Below are 14,284 nucleotides of genomic sequence, written 5' to 3'. Positions count from 1 at the left end.
ACGCATTTCCCTTAAAGTAATACTATATGAGCCATGAGTATTGTTTGTACCATATTTTTTTTAATGATATGAATATACCTTTGTGTTTTAGCTTAAAAAAGTAAATGTAAAAGGTGAAATATGATGTTATTATTTTGTTTTTTATTAGTCATGATACAACCAAAGGCATATATATATATATATATATATATATATAAACTATTTCCATAATTAAAATTAATTTTAAATATACCCCCGATTAGAGTGGAAAATAGAACAAACTTATGAGAGAGGAGGGGGAATGTCCCTTCATCATCACCCCTCTCTCCAAAGGAGGGGGAGGTTCCATTCCACCCCCCACAGGGAAATTCCATTTAATACTCATGCAATATATTGTATGCTTCCCGATTGAGCTCTTAACTCTATTAGGTGCAAATGGGAAGACTACTATGTGAATTTTGACATTATTATTTTGTGCATGGAGATGTTGTTTCCCTTTCGCTGGAAAGGGAAGGATTGGTTCCTCCTAACCTAGCCTTCCCTATGTTTGAGAATCCTACCAAACATTTGGCTACTTCTTTACTTGAAGGAACTGCAAGACACCACTGGCATCTCGAGATCCGTTTGGTTGAGGTGACTTGCCATTCATGGTAAGCCAACACTAGTCAAGGGCTCATGCTTGGCACTTCTCATCCCTATCACTCTTTCCACCTTGGTGGTGCTAGGAATTAGGTGCTTCTTTCTTCACGCGAGTCCTCGTCTACACCCTCTCTCTGCCAAACTCCATAAAAAATTGGTCATAATTAATTATTCTACTGAGTATCAAGGCACATATGGTATTATTCACTGCATTGTCTACGTGATTTTCATCATTGCACTGCTCTCTATACATACTGATGCTTTGAATTTTGGTGTGTACAAGCCCATTTTTAACATTAGCTTCAAATTTGGACCTTTCTCAATAGTTTCCAAGCTTAGCAATGGTATCATTGTTCCCATAGCAATTAGCTACCTTGAATCGCTTGCATGCTCTCTTTTTTCCATCCCAACACAACATTATTATGCCTATAACTTTACATTCATTGTCCCGACACCCCTCCCTATTGTATCTTCCTGCCTCCCTTTAGGTAGTTCAACTAAGAGAAACTCTCCCCTCTGCACTCCCATAGCTCTTTTTACTGTTCATTTTCATCTTATTTTACCATCATGCTTCACTAGCACCTAAGAAGTAGGCACGACTCCTCTAGCAAAGATTAAGGGAGCTCTTGAGATTGCTTCCATGCTAAATCCGCAACGCAGAGGCAGTATGACTATATTTCTAAGCATATCAAACATGCAATGAACCATGCTATTGTTGAGGAAATGATGTACATAAATGAGCACGCTAATGAGTAAATTCTTTCCTTAGTAGTTGAGTGGCTTCCGAATTTGGCCCACACTTGAGGAAAATTGAATTAGTACCTATGTACTATAGAATTATATTAGCATACAAAAACTCTCATTAGAAAGGCTCTGGAAGACAAAGAGGAAAATAAAAGAAAGTTGTCTCTTCAACTCAGTGCCATTGAAGCAGAGGATCTTCAAATGTCTCTCAAAAAAAGAGAAATGGCTCTCTAGTTAGCATGAATTGAGGTCGTCCTCAATAAGGGTAAGGGCCCTGCTTCACTCAGCACACCAAAAGCCCCAATTGATGTTTCAACTTCCACTTAAGTTGTTCCATAGCATCTTTTCTTATTTACTACAACTTCTTTACTTGGATTTTGATGCATATAGTTATCTTGGACTTTGAGCAGCACAACGGCCATTTTGATGTATCTAGGCTTAAGCATTAACATGATAGTATTGATAGACATACTAAGATATGGTATAGTTATAGTTTTTTTGAACTTCATGTCAAATTTTGGACTAAAGAATTATTGTTTTGCCCCTAGTCTGATTTCCCTATTAGTAAACCATAACAAGAACCTCTATGATGTATATATTATCTCTTATATTGATGGCCAACAACTTACAAAAACTTAAATATATCTTCTCATAACTATTTTCTAAAGTTATCGCTCAAAGTAAGTTGTTGTTAAACACAAATTATTCTTTATGAAATGTATTTAACTTAGCTTTGGTGGGTGACCAATATCTTATTTTATTTATTCATTTTTTTTTCATAGAATGTTTTGAGCTTTATTTGTATTTGATAAAATGGATATTTTGTTTTATTTGTGTTTTATTGAAATGGGAATATTTCAAAATGTATTTAAAAAAATTATTTTTAAAAATAATAATAAGGATGAAAATTTTTTGATTAACTATTTTATGAAATAAACATTGGTTCATTTGGTTAAAAAAATACTTATATTTTACATATATATAATTAATTAAATTATATTTAACAAAAAATTACCAATTTTAATAATAAATTACATGTTTTTTATTGAATAGTCACCTTAAATACTATACATAAACATAACATTTTAACCTTAATGATAACCATAAAACTTAATCCTAAAATTTCAAGAGGATGGAACTAAATATTTCTTAATAGGAAAAATATTTTAATAGCAATGAATTAACCAATTAAACTGAACTTAAAATTTATTTAAAAATAATTCTATTTCTACCTATTTTAATAATAAATTATTAAAATAATATCTCAAAATAAATAAATAAAAAATTAAATAGCAAGCTTTGGAAGATAATGGTATCACAAATATTATTTCCATTTAAGCTTTGTGATCACACGTATTTGATTTGATTTCATAATGACTAATTTAAATAGAGATGTAAGATAGAAGGTCTCGACAGGTGTTTGATTTGATTTCGTAATGACTAATTTAAATAGAGATGTAAGATAGGTGGTCTGGATAGGTATTTGATTTGATAGCCACTAAAAGAATGAGATAAAAGATATTTTGATTTGATAACTATTAATTTGAAAGTAAAGCTTTTTGAAAAAGGTTTGATATTGATTTTAATATAAGCGTTAAATTATTGTTTTATTTTAATAAAATAAAATTTATATTAATATTTTATAAATTATTTTAAGTTTTTATAGTTAAAAATTTGAAAATAGTATTTGATAATTTTTTTTTACCATTATTTAAGTTAAAATCCTCTTTATAATTTTATAATAAAATTTATAAATATTTAAAATGTTTCGAGAGTTTATTTTTGTTAAAGATAAATAAGCAAATAAATTAAAATGTTTAACTTTATTCAAAATAAATGGATTTTTTTCAATTAACACTGCCAGTTAATCAATATTAATTTTTTATTTAATATGATTTTATAATCAATTCATTATATTTAATATGATTTTATAATTCATTCTCTCTGTAAATGGTTTGAAAAAAAAAAATTTAATTATATGACAACCCACAGGCGAATGCTATTTCTAACCTTATAGAAATATAAATGTCCTCTGACATGCAAGGGAAATAGTACTCGCTCTCTGAGTGACAGCACTTGAACAAATGAATGGAGCGTGGAGAGAGAAGACCAGCCCCATTTCCATCCTATACAAGAGAGCATTTATTTATGAAAAGGCATTTATGTTTCTATAGAGTTGGAAATAGCATTCGTCCCAAAGATATAATGTCTCACGTGCGTTTTAAATCAAATAATGAACCTGAGGTACGCATTCATCACCTACCATGGAGTGTCCCAAAATCGATCTCGTTCAACAGAAAAATGTGCTTAAAGATATAAAATTAGATAGATTAAACAACTAACACACTCTAGCAGTAGAATTTGTACACATCTGAACTCTCTATATATTTAGAGCATAAGTAGAACGTCTTAGACTGTATATGTATTTGCTGCATAAGCACATCTGCATTGTATATCTATCTGCAGGATACTCACACTTTGCTGTGAATCAACACAGAATCTTCCCCAGACAGCGACGGATAGCGGCACCGAACGAAGACTCCTCAGAGCACACCATTTTCATAATGACATACCACCACATTACCCATCGCATCAACTTAAACTTGACATTTCATAATACTCACTATGCATGTTACAACAATTCTCCCATGTTTCACAAGAAAATATGTAGATACAGCTGGAAATTTACTACGTATTGCATACTCTGCCATCTTCTCTATGGTAATCCCCAGCGCTTGGGCGAAAGCTTTTTCCTGCATTCAAATTTGCATGTCATTAATCATTTGATGATATTAAATGATAGGCCAAAAAAGGAAGAAGCAATGAATGAATCTTATTCTTTGACGTGCCTTTTGCAATGGGCAGTAATATCTATAGGAATGCCGCAGGATTTGGCAATGGGTATGTAAGTAGACGCATCCACCACACCCGATCGCAGGCGCGAGCAGAAGCATTTTTCCATTGCAATGCTTCTCAGCGCCGCGCAACACTTATTCGAAGGGTGGCTCTTGCTAGATCCGATACAATTAAGCAGCAACACGGGGCTGCAGTGAGAAGGCGACTGAGGCGCAGCAGCTCTTCCCGATGCGCCGTCAACAAATTCAGAAAACAACACAAACGCCGGGAGACATATTGTGAGACAGTATAAATTGATCCACCGCACTCCCTTCATAATGCTTGTAGTAACAGAAGGTATGTTCGAGCTTCAATGCGGATCGTCAGAGAGCGGAACTGATAATAAGAGTAACGAGGATGTCACGGGTATAAATACACAGTAATGGAGGGCTCTCTTTCTCTGGTTGGATTGATTTGATATGGGCGGTGGGAAGGACGTTTGATAATGCGGGTGGGGATCAGGAATTATTAGAGACAACAGGAGGCAATATGCGGGAGGAGCGCCTATGTGACGTGTCCATCACATAATATCAACTCCGGAGGGCGATGCGCACGTCTGTGCCGACATTCTGTCGTGTGAGAAAGAGGTCACGACTCACGAGTCACAACATGCCCGATGGTATAGGAGTTGATTGTCACTTTTGGTTCTACTCAAATTTGGCATATTTTCATATCTGCTCCTTTACCTAGATGAGGCGATCACTTTGGCTTTTTTGGCCTGTTTTCCGGAAATATGTGTTTCTTTTCCCATTTAATTTTCTTGAAATTCAGCCATTTTTATGCAAGCGATTAAAGCTACACATTCAAAATCTCAAATCTAAAAACTAACTAACTTTCAATTAGATTATACAATTCACTAAATAAGTGATTGAAACCAAATTTCCTACTAAATTTCGATTAAAAGATCAGCTCTAGTGTGTACTAACGGCTATCTTAATCCATCGTCGTACTCTCCGTCGGCAGTGGAGCCGACGACAAGGTGTCTCACATGTAGTCATTAATGCTAAGATTGAAGGACCGTAATTGTAGGGATAGCGTATATTTATGGCTTCTCTAATAGCCAATAATTTAGAAGAAGAAAGAAAATGTTGCGCTGTGGTTGATGTGATGCTTTTCAAACTATTTAGTGTTGTCCATCATCAAGACAAGATGTAAAATGAGATCATGGCGATTGATTAAATAGTAATAGCTATTAAGAGAGTTAATTTTTAACGGTTAGAGTTTAACAATTAACTTTGACCCAATATTAAAAATGTAATATTATAATTAATGAATGAGGACTCTAACTGATTTTGACTAAATAAAGAATGATAATTTATACAAAATATTTATTAAATCATATTAATACCTTATGAAGGTTCAAACAAATAAATGTTTAAAATTGACTCTCTAAATAAATATTTATCTAACTTATTTTGACTAAGTAAAAATATTTAAATTTTAAGTTGTGACTAAATAATAAATATGCTCGGACCAACTAAATGAGTAAATAAATCTGAAGTAATGAATAATTAAACTTTTAGTTATTGACTAAAATAATACTTTATTAAACAATGTTGTTTATTAGAATAAATAAATTTAGGTTAAATATTTCAATGAGAATGTTAAGATTAAATAAATAAACAAAAAATAAATTAATAAATTAATTTGATTAAATAAATAAATATTTAATTTCAAAAAATATATCTTTTTTAGTATAGAATCATTGCACAAACATTTTAATTTAAATAGGTTAACAGATTAAAAATTAAAAATCTACTAAAAAATTATAATAGAAAAAAATATAATGATACTAATAATAACAAAATAAATATAAATGACAATAACAATGATAATATTGAATAAATAAACAATAAATGAATAAATGGATAGATAGATAGTTAAATAAATAAATAAAAATAAAACTAGGAGGATAAGGCAGGGACCCAAAAACTACTAGTCTTCCAACCATCATCTCGGTTCAAATTACTAGGCCTTCCATTGATTTCTATAGCTTCCCTAAACTTATGGTGATGGAAGTGGTCAATTCTAATAATGACCCAAGTGTCCTCAATGCTGATATGATATTTCGTCTTTTCCGCATGTTCTGCCAAAGCCGAAGAACGTTTCCTCCCATGTTTTATGTCTGTCGCATGCTCATGAATCCTTTGATTTATAGAGTGGCTAGTTTCACCAATGTAGGGAGTCCCACATGAACAAGGGATGAGATAAACACCTTTCATATTCTTGGGGTCCACATGGTCCTTCACTGACATTAGAGAGCTCCTTCAAGAGGACTCTATGGCTTCCTCAAATCCTTTGGATAAACAGAAGATGAACCCCTGAAAACCTATCCCTAGTTTCTTCCCTAATCATAGGACCTTTTCCCGCTTTTAGGAAAACTTTGAGATACTAGTTCTTACCATATCCATTACTATTAAAAACATTCAGGAGATGGTTTTTTTCTTCACTAAGGTGCTTTTAATCAGAAACTCTTAATGCCCTAGTGGCGAAGGTGTTGAGAACACCTAGTTTTTGGGCAAAGAAATGATGGGATTTACCATTAACTTATTGCTCTGTGTAAGTTTTCTTCTGAAAGACCTGATGGGAGAAAGAACCATCCTCTTCTTTTGAAATAAGGCGTCAAGGAAAGGCAGGCACCCATTGGTTTCACATTCCATAGTAAACTTTATGGAACTCGATTGATTGTTAAGATGCTGGAAAAAAGGGCCAATTTTTCTTGACCATGGGGCCAAGTGACACAAGTGTCATCCACAAACCTTTTGCATAGCCTCGGCTAGAAAAGAGCAGAGATCAATGCCTTAGATTCAAATTCTTTCATGGACAGATTAGTCACAATAGGGGAAAGGGGGTGTCACGACAATGAGCTGGGCACATGTGTGATGAGAGGCAGGGGAGACATAGCTTCAGTTAAAGGCAACAAGTTGAGTTGTGACGACGAGTGGGTGCATTCGGTTAAACGCACCCCGACGAGCGACTTGGAGGGTCGAAAAACCAAAAATCAAAAAATCAACTAAGTATGGGAACGTGTGACGAGTTTATAAGAAGTGTCAAAAAACTGACGATTCTGTGGGCCAACGTGCGGAGCGATGAGTTGGGTGAAACGACACATCTGTTATATTTTATGTGGTAACTTGTATGGTCGATTTGGGTAGGCCAACCCACCTTGACTCTTGCAGGTCGCATTTATATAGAGGGCGACTTGATGGAGGAAAGACATCAAGCATTTGATCCAAAGGCAAGTTCAAACATAAGGTGGATGAGCTAAGGAGAAGAACAAACAAGGAGGGTGAGGTGCAGGCGGACCGAGGGCTGTAGTACCGAGCCGAGGAAACAAAAAATGCAGAGTTTGGGCGCGTTCTGGGCGGACGAACCGCAGGTGGGGCGACCCTGCCCGCGGGGAAGCTACAGTGGGGTGGGAATACTCGTGGATGAGCTGTAGTGGGGTGCGTCTACCCGACAAGCTGCAGTGGGGCACCTCTCCCTAACGAATTGCAGTGGGGTGCATTTGATCGACAATTTGAACGAAGGGTGTTGTTCAACGGGGGCAACCCTAAATGAACAGAAGTGTGTTGCTCAATGGAAGAGCGGCCCTAAATGAATGGAAGGGAATTGTTGAACAGAAGGGAGACCTTGACTGAGTGAGGGTGACCCTGAACGAACGTAAGGGCACTGCTAAACGGAAGGGTGACCCTGAACGAACGGAAGGGTGTTGTTGAATGGAAAGGTGACCTTGAACAAGCGAGGGCAAACCTGAATGAATGAAAGGGCATTGCTAAATGAAAGGATGACCTTGAATGATCGAGGGCACTGCTGAATGGAAGGGCCACCCTGAACGACAGAAAGTGGGCACTGCTAAACAAGCATGCCGAATTGTTTTATTTTGCCAAAATTGTTAAGGTGAACCTTGGGGTTTCTTGGCAAAGGTTGTATATGCAAAATACTTGTAAAATATTGTTATATTATTATTTGGGCAGACTCTAACCAGGGAGTTTCCCCTCCCATTAAAAGAAGATTTATCTGCTATGCATATTTATGATGATGATGATGTTGAATGTTATTTCCATTGTGTAAAATGATGAATGCTTAGTGTAACTGAAGAAAAATAAATAAGTGTTGAATGTTAGGCGTAGCCCGTACTCATTAGTATTGGTGAAAAGAAATTGGGTAGTGATGCCGCACTTGCCTATGTGCGGTTGAAAGATCACCGCAAAGATAGGGGCATGACAGTTGGTATCATAGCCTGATTTAGAGAATCGAGTTTTGCAGATTGAAGTGTTACTACTACACTTCGTGACAGGTTTAGCAGAGGTGAAGCATTGTGCTTGGGCCAAGTTGAACAATGAGACATGGCAAGTTGGGAAGAATTCCAAGGGAGGCTCTTGCTTACCTTATATAGGTTGAAGCTGATGAAAGAAGAGAACCCATGGATTCGAGATGAACTTGAGGTCTTGGCAGGAAATGTTGAAGATGAACTTCTTCGACTTGGTTGGGCAACGGAACAGGATATAGCTGCAAACTGTGATGAAGAAGAAGAAGAAGTCATGATATTTGAAGATGTTGCAGATGTGACAACGATGGAGGAAGAACTTGAGGCACTTCCAATTTCTGAAGTTGAACTAGGATCGTACATATTGCAGACATTGGTGGATGAAGACACTCACATGGAGGAGCCTCATGATGAAGTAAGTATTCCTATTACTACTTGTGTTTCATTGGAGCTTTTAGAGGATTGGCCATATGCAGTGGAGGGAAAAGACAATTTGTCGATGCGATGGACAACCTTACCATGGATGACTAGGATGAGACCTTGTGCGGAGAAGCAAGGAACATTGATTGTTGCAGAACTTGTTGGAGCAATTTATGACCTCATGGAAGGGGGTGCAAATGCTCATGAAAAGGGAGGAACATGATGATCATTGTGGAGGATGGGTCATGATTTAGCCATATGGATAATTAACTAAGTGCCCAGCATGACTCATGGACTGATTGAAGAAAGGGCACACACTAGGGTTATGATGATTTGATACTTGGGTGGACTTCTTCATGGTCAAGACCAAGAGGCAGTCTTGGTGGACCTTTAGTGGGAGAGGCAATGATGATGGAAGGAACCTATGATGTGACTTGATGATATACAGATTTGAATGACTGAGTGCACTAAACCTAATTGAGGACTAGGATGAGATGACCAATGTTGTGATAGTTCTACTTACTTAGACATCATGGGAAGCTTAAGTCATGGACATCGAGTTGGATAGATGGAGCATGGAAAACATTGTTACACTATGGTGGGACATTATACAAGAGCACTTGTGGAGATTTCATTTATGGGCATCGAATGAGGAGTTCCAAGGCAATGATGTTGGCAGATGGATTTACTGATGTGACATGGAGACATTTTACTTATGAGCTGATGGGGATTGTTACACAGCAATTTGTCACCGTTTGTCACCGTCCCTGTTACCCCTCACTCGTATACTGGAGGACTCATTCCGGGACCTGTGAAAAGTGACATGACCTGAAACCACTTGCATCATATTCCTCTAAGTATGAGCTTCATATGCCCTGAAGACATCTCCTACAGAATATCCATGAAAATAGCTCTTTTTGCATTAGCGCGGGTCCACAGTGTATTGCCCGCGCCAATGAGGGAAATCCTCTAAATAGGGCATGCCATTGGCGCTCTGTCTCAGAGTCGCACTCGCGCCAACCGAATTGAGTAAAGTTTCTAACCAACAAGCTTCCGAAGGTTCTCTTCAACCCATTCACCAACTGAATCTATGTTGAGCTAGGATGGTTTGGCTTCGAATCTCCATAGAAGGGAAGTGTTTTTCCACCTTTCATGGAAGTTTCCAAGTGATAAAGCCAATCCCATGAATAATGTGGTTGATCCTATCTCTTTCCTCTCTATCTATAAAAGCTTGCCTCTATGCCTTGAGCAAGCTAGTCAGTAGTTCCAGGAGTTCAAGAGTTTGAAGCTGCAAGAGCCTTCTTTGCACCCATAAGGCCAAATCTAAGTAAGGAGATTCTTGTCACCCAAAGAGAGAGAGGCTTGTTCCCATCCCAACAAGCTTTGCAAGACTTGTGTAGCTGACTACCCAGCCAAAAGGAGGATTTGACGTCAGAACAATGGTTGTATTCTTCTTTGTTATTTATCAATAATAGATGACTATCATTATGGTTCGACTCTCATTGTCCAATGTTTGATGTTGAGTTATATCTTTTCTGAGTGATATATAATTGCATCTACTAGATTTTATTCTTGTATTCGTGTTGTTCTTTGCATGTGCAGGTGTCCAATCACGTAGATCGTGGGGATCGTGACCGGCCAAGGCAAAGGAACGAGAGTGACGTCTCTTCTACGAACATTAGCGTTGGAATCCAAGTAGGTTCTCACCATCCACTTTTTATTTGCAATTAGGAGCTTGTGTGATAGCATTGTGTGATTGTTGCTAGACCCGGTCTCGGCTAGTAGGGATCGTCTCTGTCCGCAGAGAGGATTTACCTCCACAACAATTTGGCGACTCCGCTGGGGAGGTCTTGTTGTTTGATTTGTAAACTTTAGACGGAGCCTGAAGTACGACCAGGTAGCCTTCGAAACGCTATTGCTTTGCATTAGCGAAGTAGATCAATGCCACTTCAGTCAATCTCCGGTTTGGTTTATGGACTAAACAACTTGGAGTTTGTCTTGTCTCTTTGGTTTCTCTTGTTTTGATTGCTTAGATAGCTTTCTGGATTGGATTTCTTGCTGTCTCTTGCTTCCTGGTTTGCCTAGATACTGTTTTCAAGCCCTGGATTGCTTGTTTTTGTTTTTGACTTAGCAAACTTGATTAGCGCGCTTTTTAGCCTAACAGTCGCGCCAATTGGCGCAAGTTGCTCAAAGACAACCCGCGCCAATCCCATAAAAGCGCGAGTTGTAGCCTGACAGTCGCGCCAGGCCTGTCAACTTTTCCAGTTCGCTTGTCTTCAAGCCCTCTGAGCTTGGATTTGTATCTTGTCACGTCTTTTTCGATTACTGGAGTGTGTTTGATCCTTGTTTGACTGATTTTAGCCCTCCATCCTTCGGGTGTTTGCCTCTTTCTATCGATTTCACATTTTAGCCCTAGGGCATCTAGTGGCTTTGTGCATCGAGCCTTCCGTAGGAGTCTTGGGTTCTTTGATCGTCCAGTCGACTTTGTGATTACTTTTCGCACTTGCTCAGTAGTTGTCAAAGCCTTTTGTTGGTATTCAAGTGATTTGCTTCTTTTCCGCTTGGATTTCGCTTGGCTTCGTTTGGGCTTAGATTACATAGCTCATAGAGGTCTTTGTGTTTTCGTCTTGGTTTGAAGGACTATCTTGGTGTTTTGGGGATTCGATTGTGTTCTCATTGAGTGAAATTTGTCTTTTTACTCGGTGTTATTATCTCTCAAAATTTGTTTGGTGCACTTTGCCATTGAAAAGTAAACGAACAATCTCTTTTGCGTTGAATTAGCTAATTGAAATTAGAAGCTTTTCATTGATTAGTGATTTAAAACAAAGAAAAAGTTTCGGTTACTGCCATTAGCTGCATTAGAGTGGTTCTTGATTGTTTGTGGTCATTTTGTTTGTTTGAAAAATTCTTAACTCTCTCGTAGTTAGTATTCATCGAACGAAATGATATTCTTTGGCATATAGCTTGCATGTAGGAAATTGTGAGAGATTACATACGGTAGGACCTGGAAATTGAAACTTAATCAAAGATCAACCATAAAATGAACTGAATGAACTTAAAAATGCATTGGAACATAACGCTCACTGATTAGAGGTCTAGGCTAGAGATGTGCTCCGGCGTCGTTAAACCTAGTCACTGTTGTTTCACATTACAGTTGGGTGATTCCTCCTTTTGTCACTCGATAGTGGTCTAGCACAGACTTGAGCTCCCACGTACCGTCGCGTATATAGGGGAGACCCCACTAGGTTATCATCCTTTATCCACAGGAAGCCGTGTCTGCCGCCTTACAAGCCGCAACGCACCGAACACAACATTTGGGAAGATTGACTGTCGTACGGGAAGTCCTTGGTTTTCATATGATTGCCAAGGTGTATATGCAGTTTTACGGATTGTCTGGTAAACCGTTTGCCTAGTTTCTCTAGAGTAGTCACTTTTGATCCTTTTCAGACTCCTTAAAAGAAAAGGCTCACTTGAGCAGTTTGTCACTTCGGGCTCACAAAACATTCGAAGGTGACTAGAGTCACCTTTTTGTCCTTTTCTTGACTCTTAAAACATGAAAAGGTCAAGTTGTGTCCTTGCGTCTTAAAATTTATTTGGCCGCGATTAACATTACCTGGTTAGATCTTGTGTGCGTTAGTTTGAGTAGGGTCCTTTATCGTTAGATTCCCTTAGGTTTTGTTTGAAGTTTGTCATCCTGGCTGAACGGTCGACTCCCATTCCAAGTGATCAAGGGTCTCCGTCTTCCGTTGCTCCTGAGGTACCAATTGTAAGTGATACTCTTCCTGTTATCCCGAGTATCCAACCGATCAACTCTCGCACCCCGGACGACGAAGGTTACGAAATTCATTGGAACCCCATCTGGGAGCCTGAAGAGGACGATATTCCTTTTACCCCCCCTGGTGTTTCGTCTCCAATGTCTACCTCTCACATGGATGAGACATCTCCTAGAGTGAGTGAGACACCTGTTTTGTCGAATATCGACACTCCTATCCCAGCTACTTCTCCGCTCCCCCCACGCTACAAGTCGTTGAGGGATAAGGTAAGTGCCAGGATCCCTGCTTCGAGTATGTGGGACCCCCACATCACTCCCACCTCGGGATCTTTTGTTTCACAAGTCCACACTACACCTGTCACTTCAGTTCCAACGAATCCAACTGTTTGCGTAGCACATTCAACTCCGGTTGTTAGTGCCGTTACAGCATCTTCAGCTTTGAACACTGGTGCTGGTCCCCCTCACGGTCAAGTGAGTAGCAGCCAGCCAACACACACACCTAAAGTTATCCACCCTGCACAAAGTGCACCACCCTCTTCTGGTCCCGTCCTAGGAGGGGGGCCATATGATGCCTATGGACAAGCTGTTCAGGATCCGAATGCGTAAGGTCCATTCTATTATTACGATTCTACTCGTCAATACCTTCAACTTTCTCAACCCTTGCCTACTCAACCTATTGTTGAGGTTTCGGTACCATTATCCGTTGCTTGGAACGCCACCACCTTCCATGGGGGCCAAGCAAGGCCTGCACAGCTGCAGGGACCACCTAACCAAGGCCAGCCATCTTATACGCAAACCCCCAAGGGCAGCAATATTATGGCCAGTCTTACCCAGGACAACCTGGGGGCCTACAAGGACAACCCTATCAGGGACAACCTTCGGCCGCTGGTGGTCCATCTTTTACTTATCTGACTCAACCTTCTGGTTATCCAGGGCAACCTGGTACCCAGCAAGGTTACCCGTCTGGACAACCAGGACAACCTTACATCCAACAAGGTCAACCTGGTATCCAGCAGGGTTATCCCTCTGGACAAGCAGGACAAACTTATATTCCACAAGGTCAACCGGCAGTCCAACAGGGGCACCCTTCTGGGCAAAGGGGGCAGACTTATGTACAGCAGGGCCAACCCACTGCCCAACCTAGTCATCCTTCTAGGCAAGCGGGTCAGCCTTCTGCACAGCAGGGCCAACCCACTACCCAGCCTAGTCATCCCTCTGGACAGGCTGGCCAACCTCAAGGTCAACCAGCCGTCCAGTCCACTCAACCATCTGTTCCGCAAGGACAACCCTCGATTGCTCAAGGACAACCTGGTACCCAGCAAGCTCATCCTTCTGGGCAAACGGGTCTATCCCAAACCCAACCAGGCCAACCTTCCGGCTAGATGGTTCAAGTCCAACCTGTTCAAGGACATCCTTCTGGGCTCCAAACTCAAATTGGTTATCAAATGCAAGGTGGGCCACAACCCCAACCTTCTTACCAAGCGCAGCCTTCTTATCAGGCTTAGTATGGAGCCCAGCCATCGTATGGTTACCAGCAACCCCAGGGGCAAACTCAATTTACCCCT

The 14,284-nt window shown here is 39.3% G+C and overlaps 1 protein-coding gene across 1 annotated transcript; it reads right to left on the bottom strand.

The window, feature by feature from the left end:
- Nucleotides 1-3,666: 3,666 nt before the first annotated feature.
- Nucleotides 3,667-4,583, bottom strand: LOC149166314 (uncharacterized). The gene is made up of 2 exons (XM_089431324.1): nt 4,212-4,583; nt 3,667-4,115 (listed from the first exon to the last, which is right to left on the bottom strand). Exons 1-2 carry the CDS (start codon nt 4,532-4,534, stop codon nt 4,079-4,081), a joined length of 360 nt encoding a protein of 119 aa, XP_089287450.1. The 5' UTR covers nt 4,535-4,583; the 3' UTR covers nt 3,667-4,078.
- Between the last annotated feature and the right edge of the window lie 9,701 nt (nt 4,584-14,284).

This window comes from Pinus tabuliformis, chromosome 5_1 (assembly GCF_031772625.1).
Source record: "Pinus tabuliformis cultivar Carrire ecotype Pingquan chromosome 5_1, CPIR1, whole genome shotgun sequence".
In the NCBI taxonomy this organism is placed as follows: Eukaryota; Viridiplantae; Streptophyta; class Pinopsida; order Pinales; family Pinaceae; genus Pinus; species Pinus tabuliformis.
The sequence above is the reverse complement of the archived record's forward strand: the minus strand, read 5'-3'. Positions and strand labels throughout refer to the sequence as shown.